The sequence below is a fragment of the Pichia membranifaciens genome (assembly GCF_001661235.1).
Source record: "Pichia membranifaciens NRRL Y-2026 unplaced genomic scaffold PICMEscaffold_1, whole genome shotgun sequence".
NCBI lineage: Eukaryota > Fungi > Ascomycota > Pichiomycetes > Pichiales > Pichiaceae > Pichia > Pichia membranifaciens.
Genome location: NW_017566982.1, coordinates 830,464 through 850,454, shown reverse-complemented (window position 1 = coordinate 850,454; position 19,991 = coordinate 830,464). Strand labels below are relative to the sequence as shown.

At 45.3% G+C, this 19,991-nt stretch overlaps 6 protein-coding genes across 6 annotated transcripts; 3 read left to right on the top strand and 3 right to left on the bottom strand.

Moving 5' to 3' along the window:
• Positions 1-240: 240 nt before the first annotated feature.
• On the top strand, positions 241-1,560 carry PICMEDRAFT_70320 (hypothetical protein; the record flags this gene model as incomplete). Its single annotated transcript, XM_019163612.1, has 2 exons — positions 241-672; positions 1,183-1,560. The coding sequence occupies 2 exons, from the start codon at positions 241-243 to the stop codon at positions 1,558-1,560; spliced, it is 810 nt and encodes a 269-aa protein (XP_019019816.1).
• Positions 1,561-1,777: 217 nt separating this feature from the next.
• Positions 1,778-3,097, bottom strand: PICMEDRAFT_14231 (hypothetical protein). Its single transcript, XM_019160283.1, has one exon. The coding sequence runs from the start codon at positions 2,677-2,679 to the stop codon at positions 1,891-1,893; it is 789 nt and encodes a 262-aa protein (XP_019019815.1). The 5' UTR covers positions 2,680-3,097; the 3' UTR covers positions 1,778-1,890.
• Positions 3,098-3,380: 283 nt separating this feature from the next.
• On the top strand, positions 3,381-7,096 carry PICMEDRAFT_14228 (hypothetical protein). Its single transcript, XM_019160282.1, has one exon. It carries the CDS (start codon positions 3,665-3,667, stop codon positions 6,950-6,952), a length of 3,288 nt encoding a protein of 1,095 aa, XP_019019814.1. The 5' UTR covers positions 3,381-3,664; the 3' UTR covers positions 6,953-7,096.
• PICMEDRAFT_23867 (hypothetical protein) lies at positions 7,083-15,197 on the bottom strand (the record flags this gene model as incomplete). The annotated part of the gene is made up of 6 exons (XM_019162327.1): positions 7,083-7,181; positions 7,449-7,925; positions 8,268-8,490; positions 8,635-8,779; positions 8,933-14,116; positions 14,267-15,197. Coding segments are annotated over 6 exons (7,059 nt in total), but the record flags the coding sequence as incomplete, so codon positions are not given.
• A 394-nt stretch (positions 15,198-15,591) lies between these two features.
• PICMEDRAFT_29981 (hypothetical protein) lies at positions 15,592-17,340 on the bottom strand (the record flags this gene model as incomplete). Its single annotated transcript, XM_019162615.1, has 1 exon — positions 15,592-17,340. One exon carries the CDS (start codon positions 17,338-17,340, stop codon positions 15,592-15,594), a length of 1,749 nt encoding a protein of 582 aa, XP_019019812.1.
• A 1,866-nt stretch (positions 17,341-19,206) lies between these two features.
• PICMEDRAFT_70315 (hypothetical protein) lies at positions 19,207-19,905 on the top strand (the record flags this gene model as incomplete). The annotated part of the gene is made up of 1 exon (XM_019163611.1): positions 19,207-19,905. The coding sequence occupies one exon, from the start codon at positions 19,207-19,209 to the stop codon at positions 19,903-19,905; it is 699 nt and encodes a 232-aa protein (XP_019019811.1).
• Between the last annotated feature and the right edge of the window lie 86 nt (positions 19,906-19,991).

Sequence of the window (19,991 nt, the reverse complement as noted above, 5' to 3'; positions counted from 1 at the left end):
GATTCGTCACGACAACAGTTAGTCTCGTAGAGGAAAAAAAGAATTAGGGCCGCTCCACCCGTTGGAAAACGAAAACAAAACAATAGAAACGCGGTCTTGGTCGTAAGCAGCTTTAGTCTGGGGCAGGCTGGAGCAGGCGGTGGGACGTGGACTTCAAAGGTGACGGGTCATCTGCACTAAGTGGGGAGAAAAGTAACTAGCAGAAGACACCGTTGACGGCAGTGCTAGCTCCTGCCTGCAATGAGCTTGGCTGTTGGGTACTCTGACTCTGACAGCGACAGCGGCGACGCCGAACCGGTGCCTTCACCGGCGGTGCTACCGCCACTACCACCGCCGCCGCCACCGCCGGCGGACATCATGCACAAGTTCTCCAAGGTGCCTCTGCAGGTGACTAGGAAGCGGATGGCCAGCGGCAGTGTCATCCGTAGCGACAGCAGCAGCAAGGAGACAACGTTCGTGTACTTGCCTGTTACGCCCGACGCCGGGCTTTTGGCCCGGATCACTGCCATCCTCGACGGCGTTAGTTCGTCGCTGGACGGCCACACTGAGCAGCACTTGCCGCTGCTTAACCTCAGCGTGAACGAGCTCACCGGCGGCGCCAGCGTCCTCCATGTCTCGCTGTGCCACAACATGACCCTCTCTCGGCCAGACCTGGACGCCTTCATCGAGCACGTCCGCCACGACAGCACGCTGGCCGGCATCCGCTTCCCGCTGGAGCTCCGTTTCCAGTCTGACGTGCATCTTCTCTACAACAACGACCGCAGCCGCTGCTTCGTTGCACTCCGGCTAACGCCAGCGTGCGTCGCCGCCGTCCGCCCGCTTGTGGAGCTCCTCAACGCCTACAGCGGCACCCCGTACGATCCGGCCTTGCTCCACGTGAGTGTCGGTGTGCTGTCTCCTCCGAATGGTTCTTCTCTACCGGGTACTCTCAAGCTCCCGGCCTCTTCTCGTCTTGATTCCATCCGGGTAGATAGTGCCGAGCTAACGCGGGGCCGGTCCGTGGTGACTCTGCTCCCGCGCCCGCCGTCGGCGTGGCAGGACGGGCAGGCAGCCGGTGGCAAAGGGGAGAGGGCAGACAGAAAGGCCAGCAAGAAGAGAGGAAGAGAAGGAGCAGGGGGAGGAGGAGGAGGAGGATTGAAAAGAGGAAAAGCCAGACGCAAGGGCACATAACACCACCGACAGCACGTGGCAGACATGAGCACGAACTACTCTCCGAACGACCCATTGTACACGCCCCCAGAGACCGGCGTGGACCTAAGCCAACTCAGTCCGCAGGAACTCAAACTCTACAAGATGTACGGGCGGTTGCCGAAGACGAACGACATTCTCCGCGGGAAGTTGAAGGACCGCAAGTTCTTTGACTCGGGTGACTACGCGATGTCGAAGGCCAAGGGAAGGGCTCCGGACACAGAGCAGGTGGGTGTGTTGAACCCGTTGAAGACGCCCGAGATCGAGAACGTGGCCAGAATCAACAGGAACTCCGTTGCTGGCAGCGTGTCGGGGTCGGCAAGCTTGTCGAAGAAGTCGAAGCTCGAGGACGATATGACGGACGAGAATTAGGCATGCGAGCAGCAGAAGGCGTGCACGGTCCCATGCGCCACCGATGCTAATTGCACGCGGTGCGGTACCAGGGGGTGCCGGACAGGACAGAAGTGGCTCCGAGAAGCACGGTGCCCGGACATCCGCCGAGGACGGAACGGCAGAGCCCACGGAGGTCGTGGCTCCGGTTGCGACTGTCTGACCAACAGGGACTCTTTTTTTTTACTTTTTTATTTTTTAGTATTGACACAAGTGTATGTTCGACTACATAGTGTATATCCTGGAACAAGACGTTGCTGCGACCGGTATTGTAAACGTAAAGGGGATCATGGGAGACGGGAGGGGGACGGGCTAGAAAAGCGCGTCCGATCTGCGGAGCTTGATGAAGACGACGGTGGTGAAGAAGAGGAAGGCGGCCCGCCAGAGGGACAGTTCGAAGGAGGTGCTACCGCTACCAACGACGTCGTAAGCGTAGGCCGCGGTGGACACGACGCCGGCCGTGAGGACCTCCTCGGTCGTGCAGCCCACGTAGCGGGAGAAGAACACGTCCAGCAGCAGCAGCGTGAGGTCTGCCTGCAGTGTCGACGACCAGGGGAGTTTCTTGAAGCAGTAGGCGATTCCCAAGAGCGCCACCGACAGCTGCAGCACGGACGTGCTGCCGCCGGCGGGGGCGCCGCCTGCGGCGGCGCTGTCGAAGCCCAGGCGTCTCAGCACGTGGAGCACCGCACAGATCGCCACGTCCAGAACGCAGGAGCCGAACACCATTGCCGGCACACTGCCGCTGCGAGATTCCGGGATGATGTCCGGGTTGCTCTCGTGCACGCTGCCGAAGAGCACCAACAGGGCGACGCCAAACACCGACGTCTTGACCACGTTGGCAGCCACGCCCACGGCCGCAGGCCTCTGCTGTCGCTGCCTCTGCTTCTGCTGCTGTTTCTGGCTGCCGCCGGCCTCACAAAGCACCCGGGCCTTTGCCGGCGGGCCCGCCGACAGCTCAATGTCCTCGTTCTCCGTGTACACGCTGTTGCGCCCGCCGAAGATCGAGTACAACGTCGGGTCCGTGAGCTGTGTCGTCGACGACTGCGGCGTCCCGTCCAGCTGGTACAGGCGCTGTGTCTCTTTCTGACCCATGTTGCCCATTCTCTGCTTTCTTGCCCCTTTCTTGCCCTTCCGTTGCCCTTTCCGTTGCCCCGATGCTGGTCCCACAGGTCTCCTGGCCTCCTTTTCTTGCCTCCACATTTCTCCTGCTCCGTCTTCCGCTTTCGGTCACTTTCCCTTTTCATGCCGCTAGCCTCGGAGTCACGTGACACGCCGCTTCGGGGCTATTAGATGAGGAGGCACCAGGCGTTGGCTGTGATGCGGGAGAACGGGGCACCCCGCTGGGACCGAGAGACAGCCAGCAGCAGCAGCAATGTGTTGCCTTTGTGCTGCTGTGATTGTCTTTTTTTGCCTGGGTCTTTGCCCAGACACGCTCTTTTGCCTGCTTTGCTCTGCTCAGCGGCCGCCTCTTTATTCCTTCGCTCGGTTTCGTGTCAGTCCGCAGACGTGTCTCTTCCGGCATATGAGCCGTTTTCTGCGCACATAAAGCTCAATTGCAGCTGCGGTGTGCTCGGTAGACAGCTTCAGGCTCTAGCAGTAACCCTGGGCCCTCTGAAACCCACCAGCTCGGCCTCTACTGCCGGAAACCCCCCATTTGGGCCGGTCACGTGACCTCCGGGCTCCCTTTTTCCTTCTTTTTCCCGTTACACGTTGTTGCCGCGAGACGCCAATTTACCCAAACGAGTAACCAGGCTGCGGTGGAGGAGCTTCCTCCCTGGCGTGGAGACTTTTCTCCTGGTGATCAAAATCAGAGCATCCACGAGCACAGCAGGAGCAGGGGCAGCATCGTGTGGCTCTGCTCCGGGGTGTCTTGAGTCTGCATCGTCGCAAGGGCACATGGACAGGTCGCCAGATTAGCCCCCAATTGTTGTTAGCTTGCGTTCCCTTGCATTGCCTGCTCTCTCTGCTGGCCCCGTCCCCCCGCCCTGCAAGTCACTATATTTCAACTAGCCTTCCACGGTACGACAAAGCACAGAAATACACCGAGAAAACGAGAAACAGCAGACACACCAGCACAAGCCTCGCCATGGTTGAGGTCTACACGTCGACGTACTCACATATCGACGTCTACGAGAGCACCATCAACGACATCCCGTTGATGAGGAGGTGCGACGACGATTGGGTCAACGCTACACAGATCCTGAAGATCGCCGGCTTCGGCAAAGCCCAGAGAACCCGGATACTCGAGAGGGAGGTCCACAAGTTTGTCCACAGAAAGGTTCAGGGCGGCCACGGGAAGTTCCAGGGTACTTGGGTGCCCTTGGATTTTGCCAAAGAGCTTGCCGTGCGCCACAAGATCCCTGTCGAAGAGTTGGCCGTCCTCTTCTACGACCCCACCAAGCATTCCCCGCTCAAAAGCAAGAAGTCGCTCGCCAACGGGGGCTCCAGCTCGGGTAGCTCCAACCCCCAGGCGGCAAAGCAGCTGGACAAAAAGAGGCAATTGAAGGTGGACACCAGTAACGACGGCAGCGGCAGTGCCGCCAAGAACGCCCGTCAGGGCAGGAAGCTAAACTCACCCCAGAAGATTAGAAAAGACTCCATCCCCAACCGCCACAGCTTCCACAACAGCACCAGTGCCGGCAGCACAGGCAATGCTCCCCTGCCGCCAACATTTGGCATGTTCAACGACCCAGCCAAAAGGCTGCACGCAAAATCCAAGTCCGCTTCGAACATCTTCGGCTCCGTGGCGGCCAACACCCCTCCGTCTTCAGCACCGTCAATGCCCCATCCGGGCTCAAAAATGGATCAATACTACCAGTACCAACAGATCCAGTCGCACCAGCTGGAAGCACAGCGTGAGCTACAGCTTCTTCAGAAGCAGCAGGACGTGGTGAGTCAGCCACAGGTACCCCACAATTCACAGCACCAGAACCAGAACCAGAACCAAAGCCAAAACCACTATCAATCTCAGCAGCAACAACAGCAGCAATATCATCACCAGCGCCAACAACACCACCACCAACAACAACAACACCCCCACCAGCAACAGCATCAGCAACAGCAGGGCTTCAACAGACCAGTCAATGGTACAAACGTGCCTTATTTCGTGAATCATCGCAACAATCATAGTATTCAATCTGTTTCTGATGATTCACATCAACAAATAAGAGAAAGCAGTGACACCTCAACTTCGTCGGCAGGCTACATGATCTATGATAAAAACTCAAACAACCTGCCTCAAAGATTACAGTTATACAACAGCACAAAATATAACGATCAGCAACTAATGGCTAGCCCACAATCTCAAATTTTAAGACACAACCGTCATCACTCAAGTCCACACATCATGACTTCCCAAAATGAAAGCAATGTATCTTTTGATAACTCAATCGATATTCAGGATTTCTATACCACCCAACTACTTTCATTTTTTATAAATGATTCCCCCGTCCCCGAGTTCTTGTATGACCCTCCTTCCGACTTTGACATCAATAAGCAAATAGATGATGAAGGACATACTCCCTTGCATTGGGCTTCAGCTTTAGCTGCAGTCGACATCATCAAGTTACTGGTTGATCACAACGCAGACACTCTAATACTAAATGACGCTGGAATGAACGCCTTGTCCAAGTTGATCAATTTCAGTAATTCTTACGATTGGAAAAACTTCAATATCATTCTTCCTTTGTTGAAACATTGCTTGGTTGTACCTGATGCTAATCAGCGGACTCCCATACATTACTTGATGGAGTTGAGCTCAACTCCTAACAAGCAAAACTCATCAAGATATTACTTTCATGAAATTTTAAGCTTCATCAAAGTTCAGCAAAAGGAGGCTGAGAGATTCAACAACAATGTGAATAATGAACGTCAATTATTGCAAGTTCTTATAAATCATTCTGATATTAATGGGGATAGTGCTTTACATTTGGCCATGAAGGCAAATTCAAGGGACTTGGTTAAGGATCTCCTACTTCACGGAGCCGATGCCAGTAGCGTCGGTGTACAAAATATTCCGCCGGATCTCTTAAAGGAGGTTGAAATGGAGAAGAAATACATGCACATGAATTTAGGAATGTCACATAACGCGGATTTGCATATGAGTATGAATATGATGAATGTGCAGAATAATAGCCAAAATCACAACAATGATATTAACAGTGAAAATAACACTCAGTCAAGTGGTAACGGTGTATATCAAAATATGCAAATGTATCCTCAAATGGCAGACCGACACTCTGCGGTGAATTCGGTTGAGAATGGATCGTTTAAAGGAAATCCAAATCAGCTCAGCCATATTGATGAGCTAGGAAATTCTGATATTGTTCACTCAATGACAGAAGTGGGTGATCATTCCAACGCCAATAGAAACAACAATCCGTTCTTAATATCAAAAAATGAGTCGGTATCAAGCTACAAATCCAAAGGTACTCCTCAAACGATAATTTTACAACGAACCCCCGGGAGTCAAATAGATGTTTCCGAAGACAAGGAAAACATCTTTGATACTGTGATAAAAACTGAACTGGATTCAGCAAAGGAATTACCGGGAACACTGGCTTCTACTCCTTCGAAGATGGAAGTTGATAACACTTTCTCTATAGTGGATGGTGATCTGACGAATGACAAGACCATAGACGAAGATGATGATTCTTTAATGGTTGTCCATCCGTCAAAGATATCTAAAGTTGAACTTGATAACTTTATGAGTTCCTTCCCTTCAAAGATATCACAGTTGAAGACTTCACTGGAAAGTAAAAATGATCATTTACATTACAATATCGAGACTATCAATAAACTGAACAGTGAGATATCATCAATAACTGTGAAGAACTCTAAATGTTTGAAAAAATTGGCAAAAGTTACACGGTTAGATCCTAAAAACATAGATTTCATGGCGATCGCCAATGCTTCAGATGATGTAATGAAAGACTTCATTTCAACTAATGTATCGAAAATTGAATCCAATTTGGATAGCAAAAGCGATAAGCTATTGGATTTATGTGAGCGCTCTCAAGCACTAGATGTCGCTAAGCTGGTGAATATTGAAGAAAATTCAATAGTTGAAGATGAAGGTAAGGCTGTGAGTAACAAACTGGAGTTGGCTATTCAATTGACTTTATTACAAATCACCCGTCGAAAGATCATGGAACAAACTTTGGAACTGTATCTTAATGAAGGCGTCAACGACGAAGATTTCTGTTTTGATGAAGATGCCGTCGATATAAACATCACCGCAGATGATGCAGATGATTTCCGCATGATGAGATCCAAAATTTCCGTTTACAAAAAATTAATATCAAGCATATGCGGCTTACCGGCTTCTGAAATCAACGGAGACTTACTTAACGGGATAGAGAAGGTGTTATCTTGATATATTCAACGTTGAATTCACAATTCTTTGAGAACCAACTTTTTCTAGACCTTACAAGATGTTTCTTACAACTATTAAGTATATGATATAATCTCTATAAACATTTAATAGATTTATAGTATTAAAATTATTCTTCGCTTAAATCTACTCCACCAATAGCCCATATTTCAGTTTCATCTTCGTACTGGTCAGAGAACATGGTCTCTTTATCACCACCAGCACTGATTCTCTCCCTTTCAACATTGGCCAATCTAGTACCAACTCTTTTAACATATTCAGTGATAGATCTCAATTGCAATACGGTACCTGAGACAGTTTTAACAGTTTGACTTCCTCCTAATGATTCCACCCAACCATTCAAAGCCGCGCTGGGATCATCCTCAACTAGATGTAGAATCGCCAAAATTGCCTTCTCAGCTGCTAACTTAACAGGAATGATTGGATCACGAACACAAGCAAAGACAGATGGGATCAAGTAGCTCAAATATGGCTTCACAGTAGTATCATATTGATATCTGGAGATAGTTCTAGCAACGACAAGTGATAACCTTCTGGTATCCGAAGAGCTGGAGTTTGGCTTGTCCATCAATATACATAGTTGTTTGACCAAATCAGAAACCAGAGAATTCTCTACCTCTTCCAGTTTTTCCAAAGACAACAAGACTTTACCAATTGCAATTGTAGAGTTGTCAGAAACATAAGCTTTTGTTGAGTTGGAAGATGAGATAATGAATTCACATATTTCTGGAAACAAACCAGAGTTTAAGACAGATTCAGCAGAGTCTTTCAAAAATGCGTTTAATGTCAAAATTGCAAATCTTGAAGAGTTATCATCTTCAAGGTCACAACTAAAAATCTTGTTTCTCAACATATTGTTCAACTCTGATTTGTTCAAAATCTTGGATAATGCTCCAACCAACTTCGCATATGCAACTGCTGCATTGACACCTGCGCCGTCACTGAACATGTCTTGCTCAACCAATGTCATAACACCATTCTTACTTGCCTCACTCATCTTTGAGCCTGCCTTATCAACAACTTCTAGTAAAGCCTTCAAAATGGCAGTCTTGAGAGAGATGTTACCAGAATCGATTGCCTTGGCATTATTTAACAATTCAGCCACTAATGGATCAACTTTTGGTTGATATTTGATTAAAGTACCCAAAGCTTTTGCTGCTCTCGTTCTTAATACTTCGCTGGAAGGGTCACTTAAAGACTTGATGAAAGTACGCTGTAATTGCGGAATGAAAGGATACAAGAACTGCGGAATCTTGGAGAATAACTTGTTCAAAGCCAACAAAATTGCGCTCTTCACATCGCTGCTGAATCTCTCACCAATAACTCTGATCAATGGACCCACAATAAGGGTAACAAAAGGTTTCAACCCCGCAGCTGGTGTATGGTCTATGATAATTGAAATACCATTTGCCGAAATCTCTCTCTGCTGAGGGTTACCATACATTAAACCATGTAAAAATATCGGCAAAACACAACTTGGACCTCTTGGTAAAGTAAATGCGTAAATATCTTTGGTGCCGCTTGGAATATAGGACAACGTCTGTTGAGCTGGGTAGACCAACTTTTCCAAAGACTCCTTTGTTTGTCTCTTGACAAGGATCGTCAAAGTTTCAAAGGCTTTTTTAGCAAGTTCTTCGTTTTCATCATTTAACAGATATATGCACTGAACAACAATATCCTCAGTATAGATTGAGTAGTCCAAAGTGGTTTCCTTGAAAAATGCAGGCAATACATCAAAAATTATGTTTTTCTTTTTGATATCTTCATGCTTCATTAGTGAAAGAATATGCTGTAGTAGAGGATGGCACCCTTCATCAGAATTGATAGAAAGTAATGTCGTGATCAAAGCAGAATAAAGTTCTTCTTTATCGCCTAAACCATTTGAAATACCATCGACAAGAGCGTTCAAGATTGTAGACAATCTTCTGTACAAAGCATTTCCAGCAGCTTGTGCCAAAGCACCAATCGCACGGCCATTTATTGGTGGAGTAAGCAATGAAGGTATCAAAATAGGGAAAATGACGTCCGATTTGGTGGACATAATTTCTTGTAATGCACTTAGTGCATCTTCTGAACCATCAGAACTGTTTAACATCTCTAACAATTGTGGAATGACTTCATCGACTGCAGAATTACCAATTGATTCTTGGAGAGAATCGAATGTCTGAGCAGCAGCTTCTCTGACACTCGGGTTAGGATCCACTAAAGCTTCTTTAACAATACTAACAAAAATATCTTGATGCTGAATAATATTATCACTATTTGTTGAGTTGATAATTTCGTAAAGTGCAATACAAATACCTTGTTTTGCATCTGAATCGCTGCTAACCATTGTTTCTTGTAAAGTTGGCAAGATTTGAGATAAAGCATTTCCACCCACTCTTCTAATCATATCACCCAAAGTTGCAGCAACGATAATTCTTTGAGTATCATCTGGTGAAGCTAGACGACGAACAATGATAACAACAAGAGTCGGCATGATTTCTTTGATAGTTTTTGGTGTATTTGCCACCAAAGCCTTCCAAATATTAGCAGCTGTTGCCCTAACAGCACCTGATGTGTCAGATCTACACACAAATAATGATGATAATATATTGTTTCTCCTTTCATTACCGAGAACATCATTGAATGCCTTAGCCACATTTTTAGATAGTGTGACGTCATCTGCTAATTCTTGTTTACCACTGATACCAGAGATCTTGAACAATAACTCACCCGTTAGTTCAACAGAAGATAATCTAATACGAGCATTGGAGTCAGATAAACCTTTCTCCAATTCCGGAAGTAATAAATCAACAGCTTTCTTTGCATAGTTATTAACGATCAACCTACCAGCACGAAGTGAAACATCTCTGATTTCCTCAAGGGTATCAGCCAATCCCGCCAAAATTGGAGGAATAGTTTTAGACAAATATGGAGCAAACTGACTACCGTAACTGACTGGTAAGAACAATAGGAGCGGCATAAACCCTTCACGAACGAATGATTTGGATGAAGTTGTACCTGCAATAATAACCGGTAACATTTCCTCCAACTTTGAAATACCTAGACCGCTGATAATTTCAGCCAATGCTTGTGCAGAACCTAATCTATTGCCTGGTTTCTCTTCATCCTGCAATGCTGCTAATAAGCTGGACATCAAACCTGGGAATTTGTCTTCTCCTAACTTTTCAACCAATGAGCCTAAAGCACGAGCCGCAGTAGCACGAGTCTGAGGAACTGGGTCAACAACTGCATCATTCAATTCAGAGACTAGTCGTGATAAATATGGCATCAAATCATTTGTGTCAACCAAAATAGCCATATTTCCGACAATTTGGCATGCCTTTTTCTTAGTATTAGCAGACCTATCTTGCATACCACGATCAATCACATGGATGATAAGAGCTAATGATGGACCGTCTATATAATGAACAAATTGGGTTGATATTAATGAATCTAATGCTTCATCTGTGTACTTTGTTGGATCACCTATCGCTTTCAACAAGATGGGAACTAGCTCTTGAATTTCCGGATTTCTAATAACTTCACCAAACTTCTTCAATGCAGCGTCAGCAGCTTTTCTTACTTCTTTGTGTGTGTCGTTCAGGACACTAACAATATTTGGGACAATATTAGGCAATGATGATGACAACTGAGCAGGATCTAAATATGCCATAGAACCAAGTAACTCAACAGAACCCTTTTTTGTTCTCCATGCCATATCATCAAGGTTACTAATTGCCAAAGGAATCATCTTTTTGATACCGTAACTGGTAGTGTTTTTCATGATCACTCGTGATGCATAATCAGTAGCTTCTCTAACTTCAGCAGATGAATCGCCAAAACTCTTTAGCACTATAGGCAAGATTTCCACAACATAAGGTTCGAACAATGGACCAAACGCCTGGGAAATGCACTCAAAAGCAAATAGTACGCTTTCTCTTTTTTGGTTATCTTTTTTATCGTCGGAAGCTTCAGTAAGATTTCTAATCACATCGTACTCACATAAAGCTTTGATACCAATACCTTTTGCTAAGCCAGCAATACCATAAGCAGCACCTCTTCTGACTGCTAATGATTTTGCGCCAAAAAGCTTATCAAAGAAGTTGTCAATGTATGAAGACATTTTAGTTTGTATAAATGGAACAAGAGGTGAAATGCATTCAGAAACTGCATATTGGACATCTTCAGATGGTGTATCTAGGGATTCCAATAATCTATTAACAATGGCATCTATTCTACTGTCATCTTTATCAAGGTGACGTGCAAGACTACCATACATTATAATCACTGACTCCTTTACCATATCTTGGACTTTGGATTTCTCGTCTTTCTCAGCTAAACACTCTTCAAAAATTGTAATCAAAATTTCAACATTACCCTTACCATTACGTTCAATAATTTTCAAGCCAGCCTCTTGTAATTCCGATCTCACCAAACCTTCTTTATCTCCGAGTGAACGTTCTTTGATTAAAAATGTGAAGAACTTTGAAACTTCTTCGGATTTGGTAAACATAGGAGCCAGGTATGTGACAGTAAGAGCAACACCACTACGCTGCTCCCATCTATCTTTCTGATTTGCATTGCTTTTAACCACCAACCCAAATTCATCAGTTTCCAATTCTGGCGGTTTCGACATCACCCTGTAAAGATCTATCAATCCAGTGAGAGAAGAAGAGAACAAACGATCAGATTTGAGTTGAGTAATGGCGGAAGCAATAGATTTTGCGATGGACAACCTAATACCGTTATCTTTAGCACCCAAATATGGGACTAATTTTTCCACACACGATTCTTTCAATGAAAATTCAGATTCAGACCAAATTGCTTCGGCCACTTCCTTATTAGTTTCAATATTATCAAAACATGAAATCCATAGTTCTTCATTGAAATCTAATTTACTTAGATCAAATTCCTGATCCAAAACCTCTAAGATGGCGGCTCTGACAAAAACAATAGGACTTATCAAGGATTTCAAAATTATGTTTAGATCACTATCGGAGATGTTCAATGATATGTTTTGACACAAAGAAACAAAACACTCCTTCGCAGCCTTGGCTTTAGAAGGTAAGGCTAGTAACTCAATTAAGTGCTCAATAATTACAGTCCTAGGAATAGTTGCATCCTCAAATAAATCTGAGTTGGAGGAAATAATTTCAAGAGCCATAACTAATAACTCTTCTTCAGGTGCTTCTTCTGAAAATTCGGTATTCACCTTTACGGACTTATCGCCAATCCTTTTAACGTAATTCTTACCATTTTCAATTATCCTGACTAACAAAGGTAGAACATACATCAACGTCAAATTATTGAATAGCGATTTATCAGAGCACAACTTCAAACTGAATAATTGAGATGCAAGCATTTCATCAAGTGGTTTCCCCTTGTACTCCGCGGCAAGGTCTTCAATGGCATGTAGTCTTAGAGTGGAAGCACCAACGAACTTCATACTAGAGGTTCCAGTTAAACTTTCGTTAGACACAACTTCAGATAAGATCAAGAAACAATCAGAAGCCAATTTTCCTACTAAGCTGATGGCAGCTTTAGAGTTTAACAACGTCAAAATATTTGATATTGCAATGGGGAACCAAACACCAGAAGCATTATCTACTGATTTCGCTTGCTTTGAAAGAGACACAATGAGTTCGAGACCACGACGAAGTTTTAAGTATTGGGAGTTAACAGATTGTCTGATTATTTTTTCTAGTTCTAATTGTTCCTTAACTTTAACTTGTTCTTCTTTTGTAAACTTTTTTACAGACTTTTTCTTATCTTCCAGTTCTTTACGAACAGATTGTTCCCATTTTAGTGTTTCTGAATCTTTTGACTTGGCAATATTAACAGGTGCCTTAGAGGCTAAAATATCGATCACCAACTCACCATCTCTACCTTTCCAGATTTCCAATTTAGTACTGTCAATTTCTAATTTTGGTACGATGGATAGATCTCTTTGAATTTGTTCTGAAAGTAGTGGAACTGTTGATTCAGGTGAGAAAAAAGAAATAATCGATGCAGTTTTACGAGCAGCTTCAAATGTACCATTATTAAAAACTTCATCAGATTGATCAGCAAGAATGGCCGAGATTCTATCAACAATCTCTTCGGCATGCTCTTTCACAATTCTACCTGGGTCCACGTTACATTTTTGACACAAACTCACCCAACCATTGGAAGATGAGTTGAGCATGGCATGTTCAAAAGGTATCAACAAATCTACCAACTGAGATTCAAGCAACTGTGGATCATTTGTTTCTAATGGATAAAGAGTACTTGAAACTGCAGGCAGCAAATAATGAAAATCATAATTGAGCTCTGTATTCAGTGTTGATTCCTTCATCAACTCGTTGACGGCAGAAGTTAATGAAGAACCAACGACATTTTGCTTAAGAGCGTAAAATTTATGAAGTAATGTTCTGGACAAAAGTCTAACCCTATGAAGAACATTTCTTGACAAAGTTGTGTAAATGTATGCAGAACCCAGTAAAGCAGATGGTTCAACTAGATGTCGAGACAAAGAAAACAAAGATCTAACAAACCATTCTTGTGATTCTTCTGTGTTGAGTTTAGTGAGTATCTTGGGATTGGTGAAACAAGATAATTTAGTTTCTGTTTCCTCTAATGATCTTTCGACAATTTTTGATTCTTTTAGCTTATTGTCAAGCTCTTCGTTCCCAAACACTTCTGACAGGTTAAAAAGGACTGCAATAGAAGCATAACCACCAGCAATAAGTTTGTTGTGAATACTTGGTAACGGCGAATCAACACATTCGTTAAATACCTTCAATAAAGAATCTGTAATTCCAGAGTTGAATAACTCAAAAATCCCATTCTCATTTTCACTTGTGATATTTTGTTTCAAAATAGAAGCACCGAATGAGGTACACCAAGCAGTCTTTAGTGGAATCTTCTTCTCTTTGAGACCAGAATTCAATAGCTCTACGATTTTGGACTTTGAGTCAAAAGTTATCTTTTCACAAACTAAATGAACAAAACGAGATAACATAGTGTCCAACAAGTGAGGCAAATATGATTCGTTGTTTTCCTTTGCAACATATGGTAATGTCAAATCTAATATTTTCTCCGTTGATGAATGGAAAGAATACTGAACCGAATTTATGACGTTTACAACCAGTACTTTCTGTTCAACAGCAGATGATGGAAGGGCTTTCAATATTTTAAATGATTCATCAAGGAAAGGTGTAATTACATCATCATTTGCATTCAACTTGTTATTGTTTAGAACAGTACGCAAAATTTCGGAAGAACCCAGTCGGACGGTTTCTTTGGAGGACTTTAATGATGAGAATAGCTGACCAAAAAATTTGGATTTTAGCACTATCGAAATGGCATCTATCGAATCATAGTTCAAGAATCTGAAGATGTGGGGTGAAAATATAGCAAAAGTAAGTTCTGAATTTCTTAAAGCCGCTTTTTCCAATCCAGGGAGTATTACCTTCTCTAACGAATCAGATGTTATTATATTATTGACAAAGGTACCGAATATTTCCAAAGATTTTGTTGCTGGATAGGTTTTCGTCGATAGACAAGTTTTGGCGAAAAAGTTACAGATGGAATCCTCTTTAGATTGCAACTCTTTCAATTCAGGCCCCATATTTGGCTTGGATGTTGCAGACGCCAACAATCCAAGCATACTGATGACACCTGACATTGGTAACTTTTCGTCACAGATAGAATCAAGAATAGTTGAAATTATGCCACTATCAACCTTGGCAACTGTTCTAATTGAAGAGACTACATCATCTTTGAAGGATGAAACTTTTCTAAGTTGGTGTACTTTGACAACATCAATTTGGTTATAGTCCAATAAAAGAGATATTAGTTTTACTGATACTGGAACGGAAACCTTCAACAGAGATGATATCAGTTTCTTGTCGGAGACCATAGTGGTGACAGCAGAGTTCCAACTAATCAAAGTCAATAAGTCTCTAGCTGCCACGGGTTTCGCAGATTGTTTCGCAATGAAACCTAATATATTCTTTGAGTATTTTTCAGTATCATTTGCGACAAAGTGTTTGAAAGACTGCAACACCAATCTGTTGAACTTTGTATCATATGGGTATCTTGTATAAGTGGATAAGATGACAAACAAAATAAGGTCCTTCTGGGAATTGTCCAGTTTTTCAGCTTCATTCTCTATGACAGAGTTCAATTTGAACAGTGAAACATTCAAGGTATTTGTCGATGATGACCTCAATTGTTCAAGTAATGGTGAGATTTCATTGGCCCATTTATCACTAGCGCTTGTTTCTTCAGGCATACTATCACTTTGATTATTTGTACAATTGATGTGGTAGGTAAGGAATGTACCAAAATCGTCGAAAATACAGTTCTGGCGACGGCGTTAAAGTACCTCCTCTTCAATTCTCTCCCAACGATGGTGTTTAGTCACTGAAAAAAAAAGTTGAACGAAATTGGACGGATTCTTCTCATAGCGTCGAAAGGCGTGGGAAAAAGTGAAAAATTCTGGCGAGATTTGGAGAATAAGCGTGTTAGCTTGCCCGAGGATTGGGGGTAATAGACATTAAAGTGTTATATAAAGCTGTTTTGGTACATCAGTTACATGCGTATTTCGTATTTCGAACGGTAAATAAAAAGGTGGATTGGAAAGATTGTTCTGATCACGCGACCCAGAACCATATTCTTTGGAGGATGTTCTTTGGAACAGCAGGGACGTAATTTCTAGTTTCTTCTTCGACTTCTGCTAATCCCGTAGTGACATCGATTTCCTCTGGTGGTGCCATCCATTTCCAGTTTCTCGTCCATACGGCGTGGAGAGCGTAGATGAACAGGACAATTGGAATGGTGATGTAAGCAGCAACGAAGTCGCTACCATTGAAGTCGAAGAATACAGCGTAACCATTAGTGAGGGTGACAAGTGAGAAGAAGAAGATACAAGCATATGCTCCAAAGATCTGTAGTGGTGGTCTATAGGTCACTCTATCGTCCATGTTGTGGTATTGTAAGGCCTTTCTGAATCTCAAGTAAGTGATAGAAACAATGATCCATTCAATGAAACCGGAAACGGTGGAGATGTTAGAAAACCAAGTAAAGGCCTGACTGGAGGAGTCTGAGACGTTCAAATAAGCAAGTAAACAGACGGCGGCAGAACAGGCAACACAGTTGTAAGGAACACCCCATCTGTTGACTCTTCCAAAAACCCGTGGAATATCTCCTCTCGACGCCATTGAAAACAATGTTCTAGAAGAAGCGTAGACGAAAGAGTTACCTGCGGAGTAAGCCGAGGAAAGTATAGCAGCGTTGATGATGTGGTTCAAGACTTTGATACCTGCGAGCTGAATACCAATGACGAAAGGAGAGGCAGCTGCACCTGAGCTGCCCTCATTGATGGCGTTCATCAAACGGCTGTCGTTGGAGCCTACGATACAGCCAATGACCAAGACGCCACAGATGTAGAAGAAAAACAAACGGTAGATAAATCTGTCTGCCGCTTTTGGTAGGTTGATTCTTGGTGCTTCCGCTTCTGCTGCACATATGGTAATCAATTCTGGAGACAAGATGAAAGCGAAAGCGGATTTGATTATCGAACTCCAACAAGCTAAAAACTTACCCGTATTGCCTGTAGTCAAGTGTTCGACGAAAGCTCCTGGTTTCTTCCAGTAATGGAAACCCAAGACGCCGTGAGAATCAGGAGCACCCCCAAAAAAGATGACGATACCAACAATAATCAAGCCTGTCAATGTGATGATCTTAATGGAGGCAATCCAGAATTCGATTTCACCAAACACCTTCACCGCACAAAAGTTTAATGCGACAATGGTTCCCCAAAAAATACTGATCCAGATAGCAACATTCAAGTCAGTCCAGTATTTGATCACAAAAGCGGCAGCGGAGATTTCTGCAGGGGCCAATAGGGCTTGAGCATAGAAAAGATTCAACCCTGCGGCAACGGCCAAGGATTTGTTGCCGGTGTAACGGTCGCATAAGGCGTAAGGGGTAGATTTACCAGGGATTGGGAGGTAGGTTACCATTTCGGAGAGCTGGTTCATGATGGACCACACAAAGAAACATAGCACCAAGTAGCCGATTAGCAATCCTGCGGGTCCAGCGATGGAGAGGGCGGCACCGGAACCAACAAATAGCCCAGTGCCAATAGCACCGGCCAAGGAAATGAACTGGACGTGTCTGGAGTTGAGACCACGCTTGAGTTCCCCGACACCGTTGTCCTCTGGATCTATCTTTGAGGACGAGGAGTTTGTGTATTCGAGTTGGCCCAGCTTTTCATCAGGAGACTCGTACTGTTTGAAAGCTGACGAGTGACCGGTCTCGCCAGTCTCCACCGCTGAGTCATCGGGGTAAGTCTGTATACTCACGTCCGACTTAATGTCTTTCTTGAAGTATTTGTACATTGTGGTTGTCTAACTGGGGTATGAGAAAAATCCTGTTATGTTCTGCTTTTGTATTGTGCGTTTCTTTTAGTTTCGTGAATTTCTTTTTTTCCCCTGTTTGCTATGCGATGAGTAGAGGTGAGGTTGGAGAGCACACCGAAGAGACAGAGCAGAGAGAAGAAAGGAACAGGAAAATCAAGGCAACAGCCGAAATAGGGCAAATATTAGCCAGATCAGGGGGGGGAGGTTCAAGGCTATATATATACAGAAAGCTGCCGAGGAAGATCACTATCTGATAGATAGATAAACGTACGGGGCAGAACCGCATTGCGGGACAGAATGTGGACGGGCCGATCTGGTAGGAGGGGAAGACGAACGAAAAATTTTATTACGGGCCGGCTGGAAATGCACACGTAACGGATAGTGTGCTTTTTCCCCCTCTTATCGAGCGGACAGTCATCTCAGAGGCAGATATGCATGCCGGGGCAGAAAGCCGGCGCCCACAGAGGAAGAGACTACCAGAAGGAGAGCGCATGCGGTCGGTGCTGCCATGACTATTGTCCAACCACCCGCTGCAGTCCAGGCAAAAGCTCGATAGCGTCGTGATAAGCAGGACAAGGCTGTTCGAGTACAATCCTGGGATGAGCTGCGGGGTGGGCGGAGAGGAGGCACACACAGGCCATTCTCTTTTACCTGCCCAATCTGGCTCGCGTCCCAAATCTCGCCGGCCCGCAACGCCGGCAAGGGCCCTTAACGCCTGTCACTGCTCGCCCGCCTATCGTTTGACGTATTTTTCACCGTCTTTGCCGGGGCCCATCGCCATCGCCTTCGCCTGCGCCTGCACTTTTTTTTCGCCACCCCGTCTGCGGCGGACGGGGAAAACGGAGGTCCCGGCGGACAACGGGCGGCAGCACGTTTCGTAGGGTAGATTTCTCTGTGTGCCCGCACCATGCTTATCTTCCTTCCATATCGAACTGTATCGCATCGTATCACAACGTATCAAAGTGGACCGTGCTGCATTGCACCGCCGCCTCTTTCGCCTTGCCGCTGGCCTATGGGCAGCATACATCGACGAAGAGGCACACACGAGGCTCTAGCCCGGCCACGCGGACCCGCCGCCTGTCTCGCGAAGAATTGCCGCTCTTTTGAGGCGCTCACTGCAGCAGGCGACGGCATTAGCTGTCAGCCAGGAAACGGGCGGGAGGTCTATGCGAGGCAAGCGCCTTTTACACGCCCTGCACGTTTAGGCCTGCGGCGTGCTCGCTTGCGCCTGTCAGTGGCAGAGTAGCCCGGCCTATGAGCCAGCAACGGGCCGGTAGCGGTTCCGGCAGAAGTTCCGGCAGGAAGGAAAGAGGGCGGCACCGCGGAGTTCCAGATACACCACGACGTCATGCCGTTGCTCCTCTTTTCCTCTTCTCTTCTTCTCCTCTTTCGAAGAGACGACATCGCAAGAGACAGGGAAGATACGGTCGGGCAAATTCGGCGAGGGTGAAGAAGGAGGGCAGTAAAAAAAGGCAGCAGCAGAGGTGCGATAAATGGGAGGTTGGGTGTTTTCCCGTAGCGTTATACGTGATTAAAGTAGCAGTAGTAGATTCATTTGGGGTTGGTGGACCCGTGCACAACACACCTTTAGGGTTGTCGGCAATGCTCGGCGATCCCTGTCAGGTTGGAGGTTGGGAGACGCAGGCGGGCGTGGTGAAGAATGCTGCATTGTCCCACAAAATCCGCCTGGGTGTCGCGGAAAAAAGATCAACAGCAGCGCAACCAGAAGCATAAAAAAAAAGCTTAGCAAAGGTATGCTTAAGAAAGAGCTCAGCATGAAACAACAGACTCATATCGTTAGTCAAGCAGTTAGACATAGAGGGTTCTCGCAGGCAGGAGAAAAACATGGTTGGAAGGTACCTCAAGAATACAACGCACAGCGGCCTACTATGGCTATACACGTCGTCGTTCGTGGTCATCATGATAATCATTCTCTCAATGAGCTCGGTGTTGCCCATCGACGTGATCGTACAGAGCAAGACGAACAACTCACACCTTGCGACCAACACTGTTATCATTCTTGTCATTTGTGTTGTGTTTCTCTTCATCTCAGCAATTCTCCACATGTTCCGGTTGTTCTACGACAATATGCTACTGCAGGAGATACCGAAACCGTATGTGCCGATCACGCCCAACGACGTTGGGAAGAGTACCAGCCGGACCATTGAAAGGGAAATCGTACGATGCAAGGAGATACTTGAACGGGCAAAGCCTAGGGGAGACATAAGTCACCCCGGACTGTTCCACCAGTCTGAGTACAACCACGATGTCGAGTTGCCGGACAATTTGATCTACGAGAACGTGGTCAATGTGATTGGACAGGAGCTCAAGTACAATGGCACGCTGACAGTGGGCGATGACAAAGTTCTTCGTCTGGACAACCACTACACCTTGCGTGAGCTGCTGCACGTGTACGAGGACGACGAAATGGTGGGCAAGTTTCTCAACCTCTACGAGAAGTTAAGGTTCAGCGGCGAGCCCATTACATGCGATGAGTTCAAGGACTTCCTACAAAAGTGGAGTTATGTGAAATCAAAATTATGAGCAACAACAGATATGGCGACATGGCAAGAAAATGTGTCCCCTTTTCGACATTTAGAGGATATCTAACGATCATCCAATAAACTTCC